Source organism: Panthera pardus, unplaced genomic scaffold (genome assembly GCF_024362965.1).
Source record: "Panthera pardus isolate Hobbes unplaced genomic scaffold, ASM2436296v1 HiC_scaffold_20, whole genome shotgun sequence".
NCBI lineage: Eukaryota > Metazoa > Chordata > Mammalia > Carnivora > Felidae > Panthera > Panthera pardus.
Genome location: NW_026526766.1, coordinates 54,630,869 through 54,648,475, shown reverse-complemented (window position 1 = coordinate 54,648,475; position 17,607 = coordinate 54,630,869). Strand labels below are relative to the sequence as shown.

General features: G+C 40.4%; 2 protein-coding genes across 2 annotated transcripts; one reads left to right on the top strand and one right to left on the bottom strand.

Moving 5' to 3' along the window:
* Window positions 1-233: 233 nt before the first annotated feature.
* Window positions 234-973, bottom strand: SMIM27 (small integral membrane protein 27). Its single transcript, XM_053908039.1, has 2 exons — window positions 790-973; window positions 234-445 (listed from the first exon to the last, which is right to left on the bottom strand). The coding sequence occupies exons 1-2, from the start codon at window positions 832-834 to the stop codon at window positions 323-325; spliced, it is 168 nt and encodes a 55-aa protein (XP_053764014.1). The 5' UTR covers window positions 835-973; the 3' UTR covers window positions 234-322.
* Window positions 522-12,879, top strand: TOPORS (TOP1 binding arginine/serine rich protein, E3 ubiquitin ligase). Its single transcript, XM_019424180.2, has 3 exons — window positions 522-835; window positions 2,365-2,559; window positions 8,939-12,879. The coding sequence occupies exons 1-3, from the start codon at window positions 833-835 to the stop codon at window positions 11,867-11,869; spliced, it is 3,129 nt and encodes a 1,042-aa protein (XP_019279725.1). The 5' UTR covers window positions 522-832; the 3' UTR covers window positions 11,870-12,879.
* The last annotated feature ends 4,728 nt before the right edge of the window (window positions 12,880-17,607 follow it).

The following is a 17,607-nucleotide window of genomic DNA, read 5'->3' as shown; positions in this document are numbered from 1 at the left end:
AAACAAATATAAGAACGACAATTCCACACAATTTGTTTTAAAGAAGACTTTCTGAGGCATTTTAAAAGAGGTACTTTAGAAACTCTAGGTGGAAAAACAGGTCATTCTACTTAGGATCCAGTTCTCCCATGCTGTCAGATCTAGGTTTTATATAAGAATGTAAAAGACAAACCTCTGTGAAAATTAGATTAGTGGTTATTATAAAGCACTTATACGAAACAAAAATTGGAAACTCTGCATAATGGATTTTACTTTAAATATACACACGTGTCATATAAGCATGAGGTAAAGAACTATATGCACAGAATTAAATCCAGAAGAATTACAAATTCTCATTCATCCCCAAGATTTTGTCTGGGTATTTCTTGCTTAGCTGTCGTCGTGCGACTACTGTTGATGCATAGATGACATATCCCCAGGAGAGCAATACGATCGCGAGAAGCAACTACAAAAATGCAAGATGGGGAATAAGAGCAAAAAAAAAAAAAAAGTTACTGTAAGTGGTACTTTTCTCCCTCCCCTCGCCCCAACAGGTTGCCGTGTACGTTGCTAAGGTGGGAATTACAGTGAACAACTGGAATAAAGGGTTCCGGAGGCGAGTACACCCAGCCGCCCTTACGTAAGAAGCGGAAGAGCGTGTCTTCCAGGAAGAGGCGGAGTCGAGGTGAGAGTAAAATCCTTAATACAGGAATGGATTTTAGAGTTTGTGGGCGCTGAAGAAATAGGGGGCCTTCCGCCTGCGGGCCTAGGGAGTCGACACCGTGGAGCCCCGCCAGACTAGGGACCTACCACTGAATAAATCCAGTCCAGGGTGCGGCGACTCACTGGCTTCATGGTAAGGAGGCTGCGGCGTTCAGCGGGAACGGAGGGAAACTGCGGGCCTTAGAGTAACCTCCGGGGCGGCGGCTGCCGAGCGGTGGCGGCCATCTTGCAGCCGGGCATCAGCGCCCGCCCCTCGCCTCCAGGAGCGTTTCCCTTCAGCTGGGCCGGCCTCTTCCGCCCGGAGCTGGGGACAGGCTCACGTGATCTGCGGGCCAGCTTGGGGTGCGGGGAGGGGATGAGATAAAGGAGAAAATGTTGAAAATGGCTTTTTTTTTTTTTTTTTAGTTAGAGAGATGGGCGTGCCTTAACAACCGGTCTTTCAGTTGCAGTGCTGTATTCATGCAAGATAATGAACCGTCTTGTGCATTTAAAAATTTATTTGAAAAAATAATCCTTATTTTAAATACTACATTGGTTTCTGACGCTGGAGGGATTAACGTTTCCTCCCGCATTTGTTTCCACATGATACAGATAGACGTTCGTGTATTCATCATTGGCTTAAATAAGAGTGTTACCCATTTTTATATAACACAGGGACAAATCGTTATGGGAGTCCCTGTTAATTGAGCCCTTCTGCCAGAAAACAGTCTTTGAGAACTTAGTGGCTTGTGAATGTAAATGATACTTCTAAGAAGAAATAACGTAGCGCGCATTACCTGGCATAATGTACGTGCCGATCAACAAGTGTCTTTTTGAGCGTATGTTATGTGTTTAGAACGGTAGCACATTATCAGATATTAAGCCAAAGACAGCATTTTGTATCTGGGCCGTTGTACCAAGTTTAGCTTGAGAATGTTTGGGACGCTCCCATCTGAGGCCTGTGGGTAGAGTGGAGCAATGGGCCGCTTTAGGCTCAGACGTTGTGTCTATACATCTCAGGTATCACCTAAAGAGCGTTTTAATCCAGATACGGGGAAGGGGAAAAGTGTTCTTTTGAGAAAAAAACGTTACCAGTTTTGGGAAGATTTCAAGGTCCTGTTTTTATAGGTAATCCCTGTTTATCCTTAGACTGGAGTAGATTTATGAAGACTGCGTAGGACACTGGTTGAGCTCTGGCTTTGGATTCCATTCGAATTCCAGTGTTATTTCCTAGCTGTGCTACCGGAGGCGGTCACTTCACCTCCATATAACTCAGTTCCTTTATGTTTACAACTAGAGGTAATTTTAGTAACTTTTCGCAGAGTTTGGTGAGGTTTAAATGAAACCAAGCTGGTTATCGTGTTTTTCGGGTAAGTTAAATACGAAAATTAAGTAGTGGGCCTGTAACCCCCAGAAACTGGTGATCACAAGAATGACGGTGATAGTAATGATTTGTGCCTGGAAGGATCTCAGAGCTCCCCTTCGGGGAGTGGAGGCGACGATGGGGGAAGGGCCGGGGCTCGGCCGAGAGTTTTTAGGCCCCGCCCTCGGTGCCGGCGCCCTTCTGCGCATGCGTTACGCACGCGGGTGTTGTGTTTTGACGCGCGGGGGGCTGCGGAGTGGGTCTCGCTTTCTGCCGCCGCCCCCCAAGCTGCCATTGGTGATGAGCGCTTTACGTCACAGGGGTCGCAGCAGCCGCCGGGGTCTCCGCTGTCTCGCGAGGAGGGTGAAGCGCCCCCGCCTGCTCCCGTTCCTGAGGGCCGGCGGAGAAGTCGTCGAGTACGCCTTCGCGGATCCTGCCGTCATCGACCTAGCTTTTTGGGCCGCCGGGAGCTTGGCACGGGCGCCCCAGCCGGGCCTGCGCCGGCATCCTCCGAGGTGAGAAAGATCCGAAACAATGGGGCGCGGAGGTCGGAAGGGCTGGGCTAGCCGGCGCTCCTGGCCTGGAACGAGGCCCAGGGACCAGGGAGCTGCGATCGGGGCCTGAGGGGCCGTCCGGGCCTCGGCGGGGCGGGGCTCCCGGCGGGCGGGCTGGCGGCTCTGGTGGCGCACCTGTGGATTTGTGCGGGTGGGCGGGGAAGGGTTGCCTTTCCTGGAACCTCTCCCGAGGGGCGCGAGCCTACCGGTGTACTGGAAAAAAGCTTGCTCTTGGGGGCGGGGGGTGGGGGACCCCACACAAAACAAAACGTTCGCGTCTCACTAGTGGCATCGCCACTATCAGAGGTTTTGCCAGAGGTTAGGTTCCCTAATCTCTCCGCCTGTCTGTAAAATAGGAGTAAATGTGTTTTAGTTCGTTGTGATTATGTAATGCACGTGGTGCTTATCAGCGATCCTGGCGAGTGGCAGTTCTCACCCCGAGGAAGCCACTATCACCGTGACTATTGGAGTTGTCTGTGCTGTGTTACACATTGTGGGTTGGGCTCGCCTGCCTGTGGTTTTTCCAACCATCCAGTCAGTGCAGCTTTCCTCGTGGGCTGCTGATTCGTAGACTGGAAGGGAGCCGTACTGAGATGAAGCAAACAATGTTTTAAAGGCAAAAGAGAATAGAATTTTTGGTAGGTAATTTTCAAGATTATTTAGAATAAATTAATAGTTATCCGAGATTTAAGTTAATGGTGAAGGTTGGGGTCTTTTTTATTTTTTTAGTCAATGAAATTAAAAGCTTTAGGCAGCCAAAGCAGTAATGCTTACCTGGAGTGAGTGGCTTTAGAAGGAAATGGTTCCCAAGCAGGTTCTTTTTATGGCTGGAATTGGAATTAAAATTCATAGCTTCTGGTCAGTAGATCCTGTAAGATCCATGTGATCCTTGGGAACTGAATTGCAGATCAGAGAGGTACAGTGGTTTTTAAGGTCATAAGAGGTAAGACCCAGATTACTTTTATTTTTATTATTATTTTTTAATGTTTGTTTATTTTTGAGAGAGAGCATGAGCTGGGGGGCAGAGAGAGAGAGGGAGACCCAGAATCTGAAGCAGGTTCCAGGCTCCCAGCTGTCAGCACAGAGCCTGGTGTGGGGCTTGAACTCAGGAACCATGAGATCATGACCTGAGCCAAAGTGGGACTCTTAACTACTGAGCTACCCAGGCACCCCTCCAGATTATTTTTAATATTTGGGGCTTATTCTAGTTCATCTACTTTTCAGGTGGGTACTGTTATTTAACCCATTTTAGAATTGGGAAAATTTGAAGGTTTTGAGAAATAATTTCCTCCAGATCACACCGCTAATAAGTGGCTTTGATTTTCAACCCTGGCTCAACATTAGAATTAATAACATCACTCCCCTATGTGTAATCACCATTTTTTAAAATAAACTTAATTTATTTTCAGAGAGAGAAAGAGATTGCATGCACGCACAAACTGGGTAGGGGCAGAGAGGGAGAGAGAGCGAGAGAATTTAAGCAGGAATTCTCTGACTTGGGGCTCGAATTCATGAACCTCAAGATCATGACCTGAACCGAAATGAAGAGTCAGAGCCTTAACTGACTGAGGCACCCAGATGCCCCTAATTAGCACCATTTTTAAATGTCCTGACATAATTTATAGACTCCAGTCTCTCCATTCTTTACCCCCTCTCACTCATTTTCCCTAAGTAATACATACTTGTTAAATATCTGCAATTACCCCAAAATGTGATAGGAAGGATTCTTACCTCTGTTAAGGCCAGTAGATTTGAAGATTTGGGGAAGGTTTGGTTTAATCAGTGTATCCTAAAGGTGGCAAAGTTTATTTAGAATTTGGGAGGCAGTTCTGGAAAAAGGATCAGAAGAATTGATTTCATCTTTAGCCCTGTGGGGAAATTAACTTCAAGTCCCGATTCCTAGAGTGCGAGGACAGAGAAACCTTTATCACAAGGTTCTAGAATCTGAAGCACTAAATCCACCATCAGGTCCACCTTTGCTACCTAAACCCAGAATTTATAAACCTATAAAACTTGATCTGTTTCCTAACCATTCCTGTTTTATGCCTTAATTCGTATTTTTAAAACAGCTTTGTTGAAATAGAATTTATATTCCATCCATAAAGGTCACCTGTTTAAAGTGTATAATCCAGTGGTTTTGGGTATACTTACAGAGTTGTGCAACTATAATTGAACATTTTCATCATCTCAGAAATAAACTTTGTAATCTCTCTCCCTCCCCCAGCAACCACCATAAATTTTCATCCATAGATTTGCCTATTCTGGACATTTCATATGAATGGCATCATGCAACATGTGGTCTCAGCGACTAGTTTTTTTTTTCCCATTTAGCTTAATGAAAATTTTCATCTATATTGTAGCATTTATCAGTGCTTCATCCTTTTTATTGCCCAGTTATATTCCATTGTATGGATATACCACATTTTGTCTTTTCATCAGTTGTTGGGATTGTTTCCACGTTTGGGCTATTGTGACAAATGCTGCTCTGATTATTCACATCCAGGTTTTTGTGTGGACATAGGTTTTCATTTCTCTTGGGTAGGTGTTGAATTCTGGGTCATGTGGTAATTCTATCTCATTTGTATCTCAGCAAATATTTTGGTGAATTAAAAAAAAAAAAAAATCTCTACACCCAATTGGAGCTTGAACTCATTACCTCGAGATCAAGAGTCACATGCTCTACTGACTGAGCAAGCCAGGTGCTCCATTAGCAAATGTTTTAATTTCAGCATTAGTGATGTTTTTGAAGGAGTAAATCTCTTATTTGATGATGTACATTCATTGCCATTGTTTGATGTTTCTGGTAACTTCCATTCTTTATATCTAAAGATACTTGAGAAATACAAAACGACTCTTTTCTTTTTGTCTATTGTAAATGACATTACTGATCATTCTTTAGCTTTATGCTGTGCTGTCAAAGTGGTTAACAGGCTTATAAAACTAGGGAAGGGAAGGGAAGACTTAAGATTCCATTTTTTAAAACAAATCCTACTTGATATTTTGTTTTATTTGAACTTCAAGTTTACTACCTACTAATTTCCTTTAATAAATGCATTCAGGGTTGTAATTTTTATGTGAATTGCAAATGTTCAGTAAATACTAAATGTCTGTATTTCCAAGAAATAAACTAAGATACAATGTATTAGCTTTAAATTCACCAGTCTTTTTTAAAAGTCTAGTAATTCCTTTATTACATAGGTGTACAGACTAAAATCTAGAGCTAATTGGATATCTCTAGTTTAGAGTTATTTTTAGGGGAAATTTGCTTTTCAGTCCAGGTTCTCTGTGAACCTCTCCAGTTCTCACTCCATTCTTCATTCCTTCCCCTAGTGCACAGACTCTGATCATAAAAATGTTTATTTTTAGGCTTTTTTTTTTCCTGGGGGAGAATAAAAATGTTAGAAGTAGGGGAAAATGCTGAGAGATTTATGCAATATTAAGGTTTCAGAGTTTAAATATAGTAACAATTAGTACTGTATTATTTATATAGCTCTAAGCAATTTGCAATTCTATGCTGTAGAGTGTTGATTTTTGTATTTCTGGTCTAGAAAATAGAGGACTAGAAATATTTAGATCCCTGGAGAAACATTTGTTCAGCATTAATTGATTTCCTATTAAGTTATGTCTTGGAGAAAGTTAAGATACCCTAGATGAGCAAGTTTAATTTGAAATCTGTGATGAAATAGTTACATTTCACAATCATGGATTTTTGTCATCGGGTTTGTTAGAGTTTGGTATGGCCAGTGTTTAGAAAATTGTATTGTTTGGCTGACTTGAAAGCAGTTGACTGCTGATAGAACTCCCTGTAATAGAGGAGGTGAATAAAGATGAATAATAGGCCCAGGAAACATAAAGGAAGAACCTAGTATTTAATATATATTTAGTGATTAGTATAGAATATAGCTAAAGAGAGATAAGATGATAAAGCCAAAAATATAAGGCACACCAAATTTCAGCTCTGGCAAAATCATTTTGTAAGTTATGGGTCAACATAAACTGATAAATTTAAAGAAAACAAAACTAATCTGTAAGATTTTAGTGATCCTTGTGGGGAAAAAATGAGACTAGAAGCATTATTTCAAGAAACTTTGTGGGTGACTTTGGATTAAATAAAATCTAAGCAAGGCTTTTAGGGGATTCTGTAAGGAGTCAGTGAGGAACTGAAAATAATAGTGTAACAAATAGTAATAATAATAACAGCTTCTAACGTTTATGCAGTAGTTGCTGTGAGCCAGCAACTACCTTTGAGTGCTTTTACATATTTCATTTAGTCTTCACTAAAAGATACTTTTGTGTGTGTGTGTAAGAATATTCCACTAAAGACTACAGAATTGGTTTAAACTGGTGAACTTTGTGGTATGCAGATTATCTCACGACAGTTATTTTTATTTTTTATTTTTTTGAGAGCATGAGCAAGCGGGGGGAGGGACAGAGGGAGAGAGAATCCCAAGTGGGCTTCATGCCCAGCATGGAACCCCGCTGGGGCTTGATCCCACGACCATGAGATCATGACCTGAGCCAAAACCAAGAGTCGGATGCTTAACTTACTGAGCTACCCAGGTGCCTGTCACTACAGTTATTTTTAAAGGTGCATATCCAATACTTTCCACAAATAAAATAAGTCAGTCTGTGTTGTTCAGGACATTTGTATCAATGATATAAAACCATACATGGAAATAACACCAACTGAGGACTGTGGTGATTTGGGTTTTTGTTTTCTAGAGAGGGATAGGAGAAGATAAGGGATATTTTAGAAAATTTGGAATAACCATGAAAAATGTGAAGTTGTTAAATCTGGGTGGTGGATACATGAGTTCTTGGCAGATTTTCTTTTGTATATATCAAATTTTTTTTAGTTCTCTATTTTTTTTTTTAAGTTTATTTATTTTGAGAGAGAGATTGTGTGTGGGAGAGAGTGAGTCTGGGTAGGGGCAAAGAGAGAGAAGGAGAGAATCCCAAGCAGGCTCTGCGCTGTCAGTGCAGAGCCCCATGCAGGGCTCCATCTCACGAACTATGAGATCATGACCTGAGCTGGAATCCGGAGTAGGATGCTTAACTGACTGAGCCACCCAGGTGCCCCCTGTTAAATTCTCTTGAAAAAGAATAGAAAGTTAGGGGCACCTGGATGGCTCAGTCAGTTAAGCATCTAACTTCGGCTCAGTTCATGATCTTGCAGTTTGTGAGTTGGAGTCCTGCATTGGGCTCAGCGTTAACCATGCAGAGCTTGCTTGGGATTCTCTCTCTCCCTCTGTCTCTGCCCCATGCTTGCTTCTCTCTCTCTCTCTCTCTCTCTCTCTCTCTCTCTCAAAATAAATAAACTTTAAAACAATTAAAGATAGAATGCTGTATAGTACTTGAAAGCTTACTATATATGATAATGTACCTTTTCTAAAGGGTTTTTATTTTTTTTTTTTTAAATATTTTTTTCAACGTTTTTTTATTTATTTTTGGGACAGAGAGAGACAGAGCATGAACGGGGAGGGGCAGAGAGAGAGGGAGACACAGAATCGGAAACAGGCTCCAGGCTCCGAGCCATCAGCCCAGAGCCCGACGCGGGGCTCGAACTCACGGACCGCGAGATCGTGACCTGGCTGAAGTCGGACGCTTAACCGACTGCGCCACCCAGGCGCCCCATGGGTTTTTATTTTTTTTAAAGTTTTTTTAAATGTTTATTTTTGAGAGAGAGTGTGAGTGGGGGAGGAGCAGAGCAAGAAGGAGACACAGAATCCAAAGCAGGGTCCAGGCTCTGAGCTGTCAGCACCCAGCCTGACGTGGGGCTCAAACCCATGAACTGTGAGATCATGGCCTGAGCCGAAGTCAGACGCTTAACTGACTGAGCCACCCAGGTTCCCCTTTATTTTGTTAATGTTTATATTTTGAGAGGGAGAGAGTGAACACAAGCTTGGAGAGGGGCAGAGAGAGATGGAGACAGAATCTGAAGCAGGCTTCAAGCTGTCAGCACAGAACTGGACGTGGGGCTCGAGCTCACGAGCTGTGAGATCATGACCTGAGCCGAAGTTGGATGCTCAACCAACTGAGCCACCCAGGCGCCCCTCTGAAGGCTTTTTATATCTTCACAAACACTGTGATGCAGGTTCTATTATCACCGATCTAGTCACGCTTGCTAGTGTGGAATCAGAATTCAATTCAGGATTCAAATACCTGACTTTAGTGCTTGTGTTTTAAGTACCATGCTATGCTGCCCTTGCATATTACAAAGATAATGAGCTACTCAACTACTTTCACCAAAGAATGTCTCATAGTCATTATTTGCTTTTTTTTTTTCCAGGTTTAGTTTCTTTTTTATCAGATGACTGATGTATTTTTTTCCCTTTTACAGATAATGGCATCAGCTGCTAAGGAATTTAAAATGGACAACTTTTCACCTAAAGCTGGTACTAGCAAATTGCAACAGACAGTACCAGCTGATGCATCTCCTGATTCTAAGTGTCCTATATGCTTGGATAGATTTGATAATGTGTCTTACTTAGATCGCTGTTTACATAAGTTCTGTTTTCGCTGTGTACAGGAGTGGTCAAAAAACAAAGCTGAATGTCCACTGTGTAAACAGCCCTTTGATTCTATTTTCCATTCTGTGAGGGCAGAAGATGACTTCAAGGAGTATGTCCTGAGGCCTTCGTATAATGGTTCTTTTGCCACCCCTGATGCTCCACGATTTCGCTATCGTACAACTATGACAAATCGAAGTACTTCTGTGTATTCACCTAGTAGTACCGTGAATAGAAGAACAACAACTCCACCAGATAGTGGAGTACTGTTTGAAGGGTTAGGCATTTCAGCAAGACCTAGAAATGGTGAAATTCCTCAACTTATGAGGCAGATTGCAATAAGGAGGCCAACTACTGCAGATGAAAGATCTTTGCGAAAAATTCAGGAACAAGATATTATTAATTTCAGACGAACTCTCTATCGTGCTGGTGCTCGTGTTAGAAATATCGAAGATGGTGGTCGCTGCAGGGATATTTCAGCTGAATTTTTCCGTAGAAATCCGGCTTGCCTTCACAGATTAGTCCCCTGGTTAAAACGTGAACTTACAGTTCTTTTTGGAGCTCATGGATCTTTAGTGAATATTGTCCAGCACATCATCATGAGTAATGTTACTCGCTATGACTTGGAGAGTCGGGAGTTTGTATCTGACTTAAGACCGTTTTTACTTAATCGGACTGAGCATTTTATACATGAATTTATCAGTTTTGCTCGATCTCCCTTTAACATGGCAGCTTTTGACCAGCATGCTAACTATGATTGTCCTGCTCCTTCATATGAAGAAGGTAGCCATTCTGATTCTTCAGTTATAACAATATCTCCAGATGAAGCTGAAACCCAAGAGTTGGATATCAATGTAACCACTGTTAGTCAAGCACCATGGGATGACGAAACTCCAGGGCCATCTTACTCAAGCTCAGAGCAGGTACATGCTGCCATGTCTTCCCTTTTAAATACTTCTGATAGTTCAGATGAAGAACTTGTAGCAGGAAGAGCTACATCTCAGATACAAGGAGTACAAAGTAATGAAGACCTAAATAATGACAGTGATTCTTCTTCAGATAATTGTGTCATTGTTGGGTTTGTTAAACCACTAGCTGAGAGGACCCCAGAACTTGTTGAACTGTCCTCTGATTCTGAGGAGTTAGGCTCTTATGAGAAAATGGAGACAGTGAAGACACAAGAACAATCTTACAGTTCTGGTGATAGTGATGTTAGTAGATGTTCATCTCCACGCTCTGTCCTTGGAAAGGATGAGCAAATAAATAAAGGTCATTGTGGTTCTGGTAAAAGAATCAAGTCGAAGAAGGAAGAGAAACACTCAACATCATTGTCATCTCCTAGAGACCTGAGCTCATCTATCAGAGGAGACAGAGTATATTCCCCATATAACCGTAGACACAGGAGGAGGGCAAGGTCAAGAAGTTCAGATTCACGTTCCCAGAGTAGAAGTGGGCATGATCAGAAGAATCGTAGAAAGCATCATGGGAAGAAAAGGATGAAAAGCAAAAGATCCAGAAGCAGGGAGAGTAGCAGACCTAGAGGTAGAAGAGACAAAAAGAGATCAAGAACTAGAGATAGCAGCTGGTCAAGAAGAAGCCAGACTCTCTCTCTAAGTAGTGAAAGCACAAGCAGATCAAGATCTCGTAGCAGTGATCATGGTAAAAGAAGATCACGGAGCAGAAATAGAGATCGTTATTACTTAAGAAATAATTATGGAAGCAGATATAAGTGGGAGTACACTTACTATAGTAGAAACAAGGACAGGGATGGCTACGAATCATCATACAGGAGGAGGACTCTGTCCAGAGCTCATTATTCCAGACAATCTTCAAGTCCAGAATTTAGAATTCAGTCCTTTTCTGAAAGAACAAATGCAAGGAAAAAAAATAATCACAGTGAAAGGAAGTATTACTACTATGAAAGGCACAGATCAAGGAGCCTATCTAGTAATAGATCAAAGACTGCATCTACAGGGCCTGATTGGGTAAGAAATGAAAAGCCTGGGGGGAAACGAAAATACAAAACGCGCCATTTGGAGGGTACTAACGAAGTGGCCCAACCTTCTCGTGAATTTGCTTCTAAAGTAAAGGAAAGCCATTACCAAAAATCCTCGTCAAAATTAGATGGAAACCACAAAAATGAGAGTGATAGCTTTTCAGACAGCCGGTCATCAGACAGAGAGACAAAACACAAGAGGAAAAAAAGGAGGACCCGGAGCTTGAGTGTGGAGATAGTTTATGAAGGGAAAGCTACTGATACGACTAGACACCATAAAAAGAAAAAGAAGAAGCACAAGAAGAAGCATAAGAAGCATCATGGGGACAATGCTTCACGCTCACCAGTTGTAATTACCATTGACAGTGATAGTGATAAGGATTCTGAAGTAAAGGAGGATACAGAATGCGATAATAGTGGTCCTCAAGACTCTTTACAAAGTGAGTTTTTGCCTCCTCCCTTCGAACCATTTGAAGCTAAAGATGTAGTTACAATAGAAGATGAATTTGGCATCCTAGACACGGAGTGTAATACTACCACGCTTAATAACAACTTGAATAATGCCAACAAAACTGTGGATAATATTCCATCCCAGGCAGCTTCAGTTGAACAAACTCTTGATGTAAGAGAAGAGAGTACCTTTGCCTCTGATTTGGAGAACCAGCCCAGTAATGTCTCTATTCAAACTGAGCCATCAAGGCAATTGCCATCTCCACGGACATCATTAATGTCAGTGTCTCTTGGGAGAGACCGTGATATGTCTTAAAACTGCCAAAGCATCTCATTGAGAATTCTGATGGAAAACAAAAACAACAGTTAACAGTTTCATCTGCTGCAGTCTATTTAAAGATGACTTTTGGTGAAAACTCTTTTCCCCCTTAAAAATATTTTAAGTGATTTTTTTTGTGTTAAAAATTTGTAAAAATCATTATTTGTTCAAAAAGTATGTATGTCCCACCCTCAGAGATATGCACTTTTAAGTGAGGAAAATGATATTGCTAGCAGTTTATTTAAAACTTGGGGTCCTTTTTAAATAAAAAAAAATATAAATTTTAGAAGTTATTTCATAAAGCCATATGGTATCAACATATTTTTAAAGTAGTCAATGAGTATTTTTGAATTTTTTTTTTGAGAGTTATTCTGGAAATGTGTTATAAGCTAGGAGAATCCCTTTGGACAGTCTTTATTTTTCTTCTTAAAACTTTGTATGATTCAAAACCATTTCTTCAGGTTAAATTAAGGCATTTTAATCTGCACAGTTTAGACATCTGCCAAAAGAAAATTTAAATATTTCCTTTATATACTTGTTTATCTGGACTGCCAGTAAAACAGATGTGTATTCGACAAAATAAAAAATAAAACAGTAACACTTTACAAGAATCCAGAAATTTTTCTATGTAGTATTGCCTTTTTTTTTTTTTTTTTTTTTAATTTTAGTAGCGCTAAAATCTTGAAAATAGTTAAGGATATACTTGTTATAAATAGTAAATTTTAGATGATCTGCATTTAATTTCACAGTTTTAATTAGTTCTTTAATTATAAGGAATATCATACTTGTTTTCTGTCTTCAGTAAAATGCAGTTATGTAGCATTTAGCCTATTAAAAACAAAATACCCTTGCCAAACTTCTACATTGGTAGTTCTTGTATGCAAAGTGGTTATGTTTATGTTTTATCCTGTTTTAGAGATGATAAAATAAATTGCTCTCTGTCTAGCCTGATGTAAGATTGCCAGGGAAGAACAGAATTTGGATTAAATCTAATTTAGTAGCCTTCAGCTTGCCTTGTTACCGTATTCATTCATTGTTCAACAGAAGTTGGAATGCCTGCTGGGTGGCAGGTTCTATGTTTTATGTTTTTAGGGTTTCAGTGATAGAACAAAGTAGATATGATCTCTGTCCTTGGGGGACATATATGTAAACATTAAAAACTATAAATTCTCAGAAGAGAAAACATAATTTCCTATAAGAGCACACAGTGGGGGCCTAATTTCATGTGGAAGTGATAGCTGAATTGAAATTGAGAAAACAAGTAGCTGTTAGCTAGGAGTAGAGTTGTTCTTCGCAAAGGAAAAAATGTCCAAAGATCCAAAGGCAGAAGCATACTGCAAGAACTAAAAGTAGGCAAAATTAGCCAAAGGACAAGGTGGGACCAAGCTTTGTAGGTCATTTTTGTATTTGTTATAAGGGCGATAGGAAATTCTTTTAAAATGACAATCTAAAATTGATGTTGGCAATTTTTAGTAAGCTCAGACACTGAGACTGAGAAATTTTGGGAAGACCATAGTTGATCAAGGAATATACTTTGAAATTATGACATGATTTTGTAGTTTTCTCAAGTATTAAAGACAATGCTATTTTATTTCATTTTTTAATTTTATGTGATATTTGTATACATTTAGTGAAAACCTATCAATGTTTTTAAACACCTAAAGCTCATCTTAACACATGGCACCATCACATCATCCTCTTAGGTGTTCAGGCCAAAAATTTCCCAGTCTTTGTTTCTCCTCCTTCTCTCATTCAATCCCCAAATCCTGGCCAGTAAGTATTTCTAATGTGTCTATACCATTATCCAACCTAGGCAGCCATAATCTCTCACTTGTGCTATTATAATGGGTCTGCCTGTATCCATTGTTGCTCTACACCTACCCCCCCCCCCCCCGCCTCCATCCATTCCTGATGTTAGCATTCAAAAAAAGTTTAAAAAAAATTTTTTTTTTTTTGGTTTCATTCCCATATTTAAAATCCTTCAGGAAATTTCTGTTATTCTTAGGATACTTAAAAAAAAGCAAGCAAAAATCCAGCATAATATGCCTCTGCTTCATCAGATTCTGGTCCACCTTCAGCTTTCCTCTCCCCTCATTTGCTCTGGCCACCTTAGCCTGTTTCAGGTCTATGGAGGGGCTGCTGCTTACTAATGCAGAGCCTTCATATGTGGATTTTTCTTCTGCTAGGAACTGAATTTCATCTGTGTTAAAGGAGGCTTCTGCTAACGTGTACCCTTTTCCATTATTTCCCCTCAAACTTGCTCTCATAATAACCCTGGACTCTGTAGTAATTGATTACAGAGTGTTTTACCAATCTGCAAGTTTTTTGGCGACTGTATGTATGTGTACTGGTAAATCCCTTCTCTTTCGTTTCATATAAGAAGTACTTAACAGCACTTGATGGATAACTAGGTGCTAGAGATGTTTAAAATTGGCTAAGACCTCCTTTCTCCTTTCAGGGGGCTCTGCTATCTGTCAGCTTTTAGCGTAATCCTGTGTTCTTTAACCTGTTCATCTGAATTCATTGTCCATGAGACATTTTATTTTACCTCAGGTTTTTAGTGTTTTTGTGACTTCTGGGACTTTAACGGGAATGCAGCCTAACATTTGCACTTGGTTGTTCATCAATCTTCAGATTGACAACAGGAAAACTTTATTCCCAGTTTCAGTAAGCTCTGTGGGAGCCAATCCAAGGCCCTCACCAACCCATCTAATCTGTAATAATGGTCTGTGCATACAAAGGGCAACAACAGTTTACTCAAGGTAAACTGACAGCCCATTCTTCCTGGGAATTGTTCTATCATGGGGAATAATTACAGTTCCCTGCCAGTGGGTATGGATGCCTTTAGTCGGTCAGTACACCCTGTATTAAAAATTTTTCAGAAGGTTCTTCAGGATACCAGAAACCATGTATGAGCTGGTTTGAGTTGTGGTCACCCCACTGTCCCCACCAATGGGGGCAAAGGATGGGAAGTAGAGGGAGAGGTTTCTCTTCACAAACCAGATTTTTTCAGAATTCTGAGCATGGGTGCATTTCTAACATTAAGCTCGTTAAGCTACGTACAATTGAAATGTTAACTGACTAAATTAATGTAGCTATTACTGAGACCAGAGTTTATATGGTATGACCCCTTTAACTGCAAGGAATAAGTTCCAAGATCCCTCTGGATGCCTGAAACTGAATAGTACTGAACCCTGTATGTACTGGTTTTTTCTATACATACATATCTGTGATAAAGTTTAATTTATAAATTAGGTGAAGTAAGAAATTAACGACAGCAATAATAGAATTGGACAATTAATATACTGCAATAAAAGTTATGTGAATGTCTCTCAAAATAACTTGTACTCATCCTTGTGATGATGTGAGGTGGTAAAATGCCTACATGATGAGATAAATGAGGTGAATGACAAAGGTGAATGACAATGACATAGGCTACTGTTGACCTCAGGATACTTTAAAAGGCAGATCATCTGCTTCCAAATCCTAGTTGACTGCGGATAACCAACATGAAAAGCAAAATTGCAGGTGGGGGGGGGGGCACTACTATATGGATATGTCCACTGGTGCCTTTAGGAAAACCCACATGGGAAGCGAAATCATAATCATTGTGTATGTAGCCTAACTCTCAAAAGGTTCAGAAAGAATGCTACATATGTAGACAGAGAAAATGATAAATTGTGGCAAAGTGTTAAAAAATGAGAGTAAAAAGGAAGTCTTTAAACTATTTTTGTATTTCTGTAGGTTTAAAATAATTTCAAAACGTTAATAAAATTGCCTCTGTAGGCCTGCTAGGTTACCTGTATGAGTGTGTTAGAGTTTTCAGCCACATATACTTGGCAAAAGGAAAAAAAGTCACAGGCGAACATGCAGTAACTATTAAAGCCACTTTGTGAGAAAGAACCAGTCACTAGAAGTATTGTGGTCCCATTTATAATCCTGGGCCTGTTGAGATAAGGATCTTAGTCTGAGATACATGGTTAACTGCTCTTGATCCCATGCTCAGAAGCAAGTGTGTGAGGGGTATAAAAACAAAGGTGAGGTGTTTTTTAAGTTTATTATTTATTTTGAGAGAGCATGAGCAGGGGAGGGGCAGAGGGGGGAGAGAGAATCCCGTTGCAGGGGTCAAACTGATGAAACAATGAGACCACCTGAGCCAAAACCCAAGAGTTGGACGCTTAACTGACCAAGCCACCCAGGGGCCCCAAGAGAGGTTTTTGTTTGTTTGTTTGTTTTGTAATTTAGGATAGAGGGAAGACAAGCTTTCTGAAAAGGAGACCCTGGAATAGGAAAAAAAAGTAAAGGAGAGGTAACTGATGGAGCAGAGTTCCTGAATGGCAGAGCACAGCACAGGTAAGTGAATTGGTAATGGGTAGAAGCAGAGGCAAGTCTTACTGTGAAATGACAGAAGGAGGTAATGCACAAAGAAATACTCATGAGCAAGATGCACTGAGATGAGGTTATTAACACTTGTAAAGCCTCTCTCCATGAAGTAGGAAGTAATGCCAACTTCTGAGAAATATGGGTCGTGAGTAAGATTGGACTTGAGAAGAGGAATGAGAAAATGCTGTTGTATAGTATGTGTTTGGTGAGTGAATAAATAGATGGTTCATGGTTGAAGTTCTGAATGTGACTAGTAAAAGGGAGGCAAGGGAGTTGAGATATTGGTGAGTATAGTTGAATTGATGCATTCTGGCTTCTGGGCTGTGTAGGAAAGGTGAAGCTAGGTCACCATTATATGTAAAGAACAGGGAGATAACAAAGAATTTGTTTTCCAGTGAGGTTCAAGTAGATACAGTGGAGGAAGGAATAAGACAAAAAGTATTTTAGACAGTGCCTAATGCTAGGGATGTTTGGAAGTAACTAGAATGGGTGGAGGTAGAGGTGAAGGTGATTGGAACTGAGGGTGGTGATCAATGTGGCTGGAAGTATCCTTTACATGGAAGATACTGTGGGTGATGGCAGAAGATCAAGAATGGAGAAGGAAATGGTAGTTGTGTCATGGATATTATATCTTGTACTTTAAACTATGCTTGAGTTCCACTAGAGTAGCTGGCATGTGTACAAAGAAGATAATGAAAACTTGGTAAATAGTTATTTCCTCATTCTGAGTTTTTAGTCAATACCTGAATCACTTAGGTATTAGAAAACATTAAGTGCGAAAGGGCCATTTAAAAAAGTACAGTAAGATTGGTTGTTAAAATGTGAAAATTAGGAAATTCTCACTTTACCTGCATGTGGGGGAATGGTAAATCCATTGGATCTGTGCCTGAGAAAAGCAAGAGGCAAGGAAAATGGAAGTTGAGTTAGGCCAAGGTCTGAGTCCATAAATTCATCCCTGTAAAGCATTAGATGATATGCTTTTGTACAGACACAAGGGGGCAGAATTAGATCTCTAGTATTTGTTTCTCTGCATGACCATCTGCACTTTAAATAGGTAAACCATTCTCAAGCACAAGGATACCTCTTTGGACTTAATGTCTGTAAAATTCATTTATTCACCAAATGCTGAGTACATATGGTCTGAGTCTATGCTAAATGCTAGAGGTGTAACAACGAATAGGGTGGAACCAACAGAAATGTTAAAGAAGGTGGGAATGGAACGATCAGATTTGTTTTCAAACAACTAGCAGTAATGTAGAAGAACGTTTGGAGTGGGAAAACCTCGATGAAAGACTGCTTAAGGAGCTCTTTTCAATAGCTCAAACCAGAAGTCAGAAGGGCCTTTAGAAAAA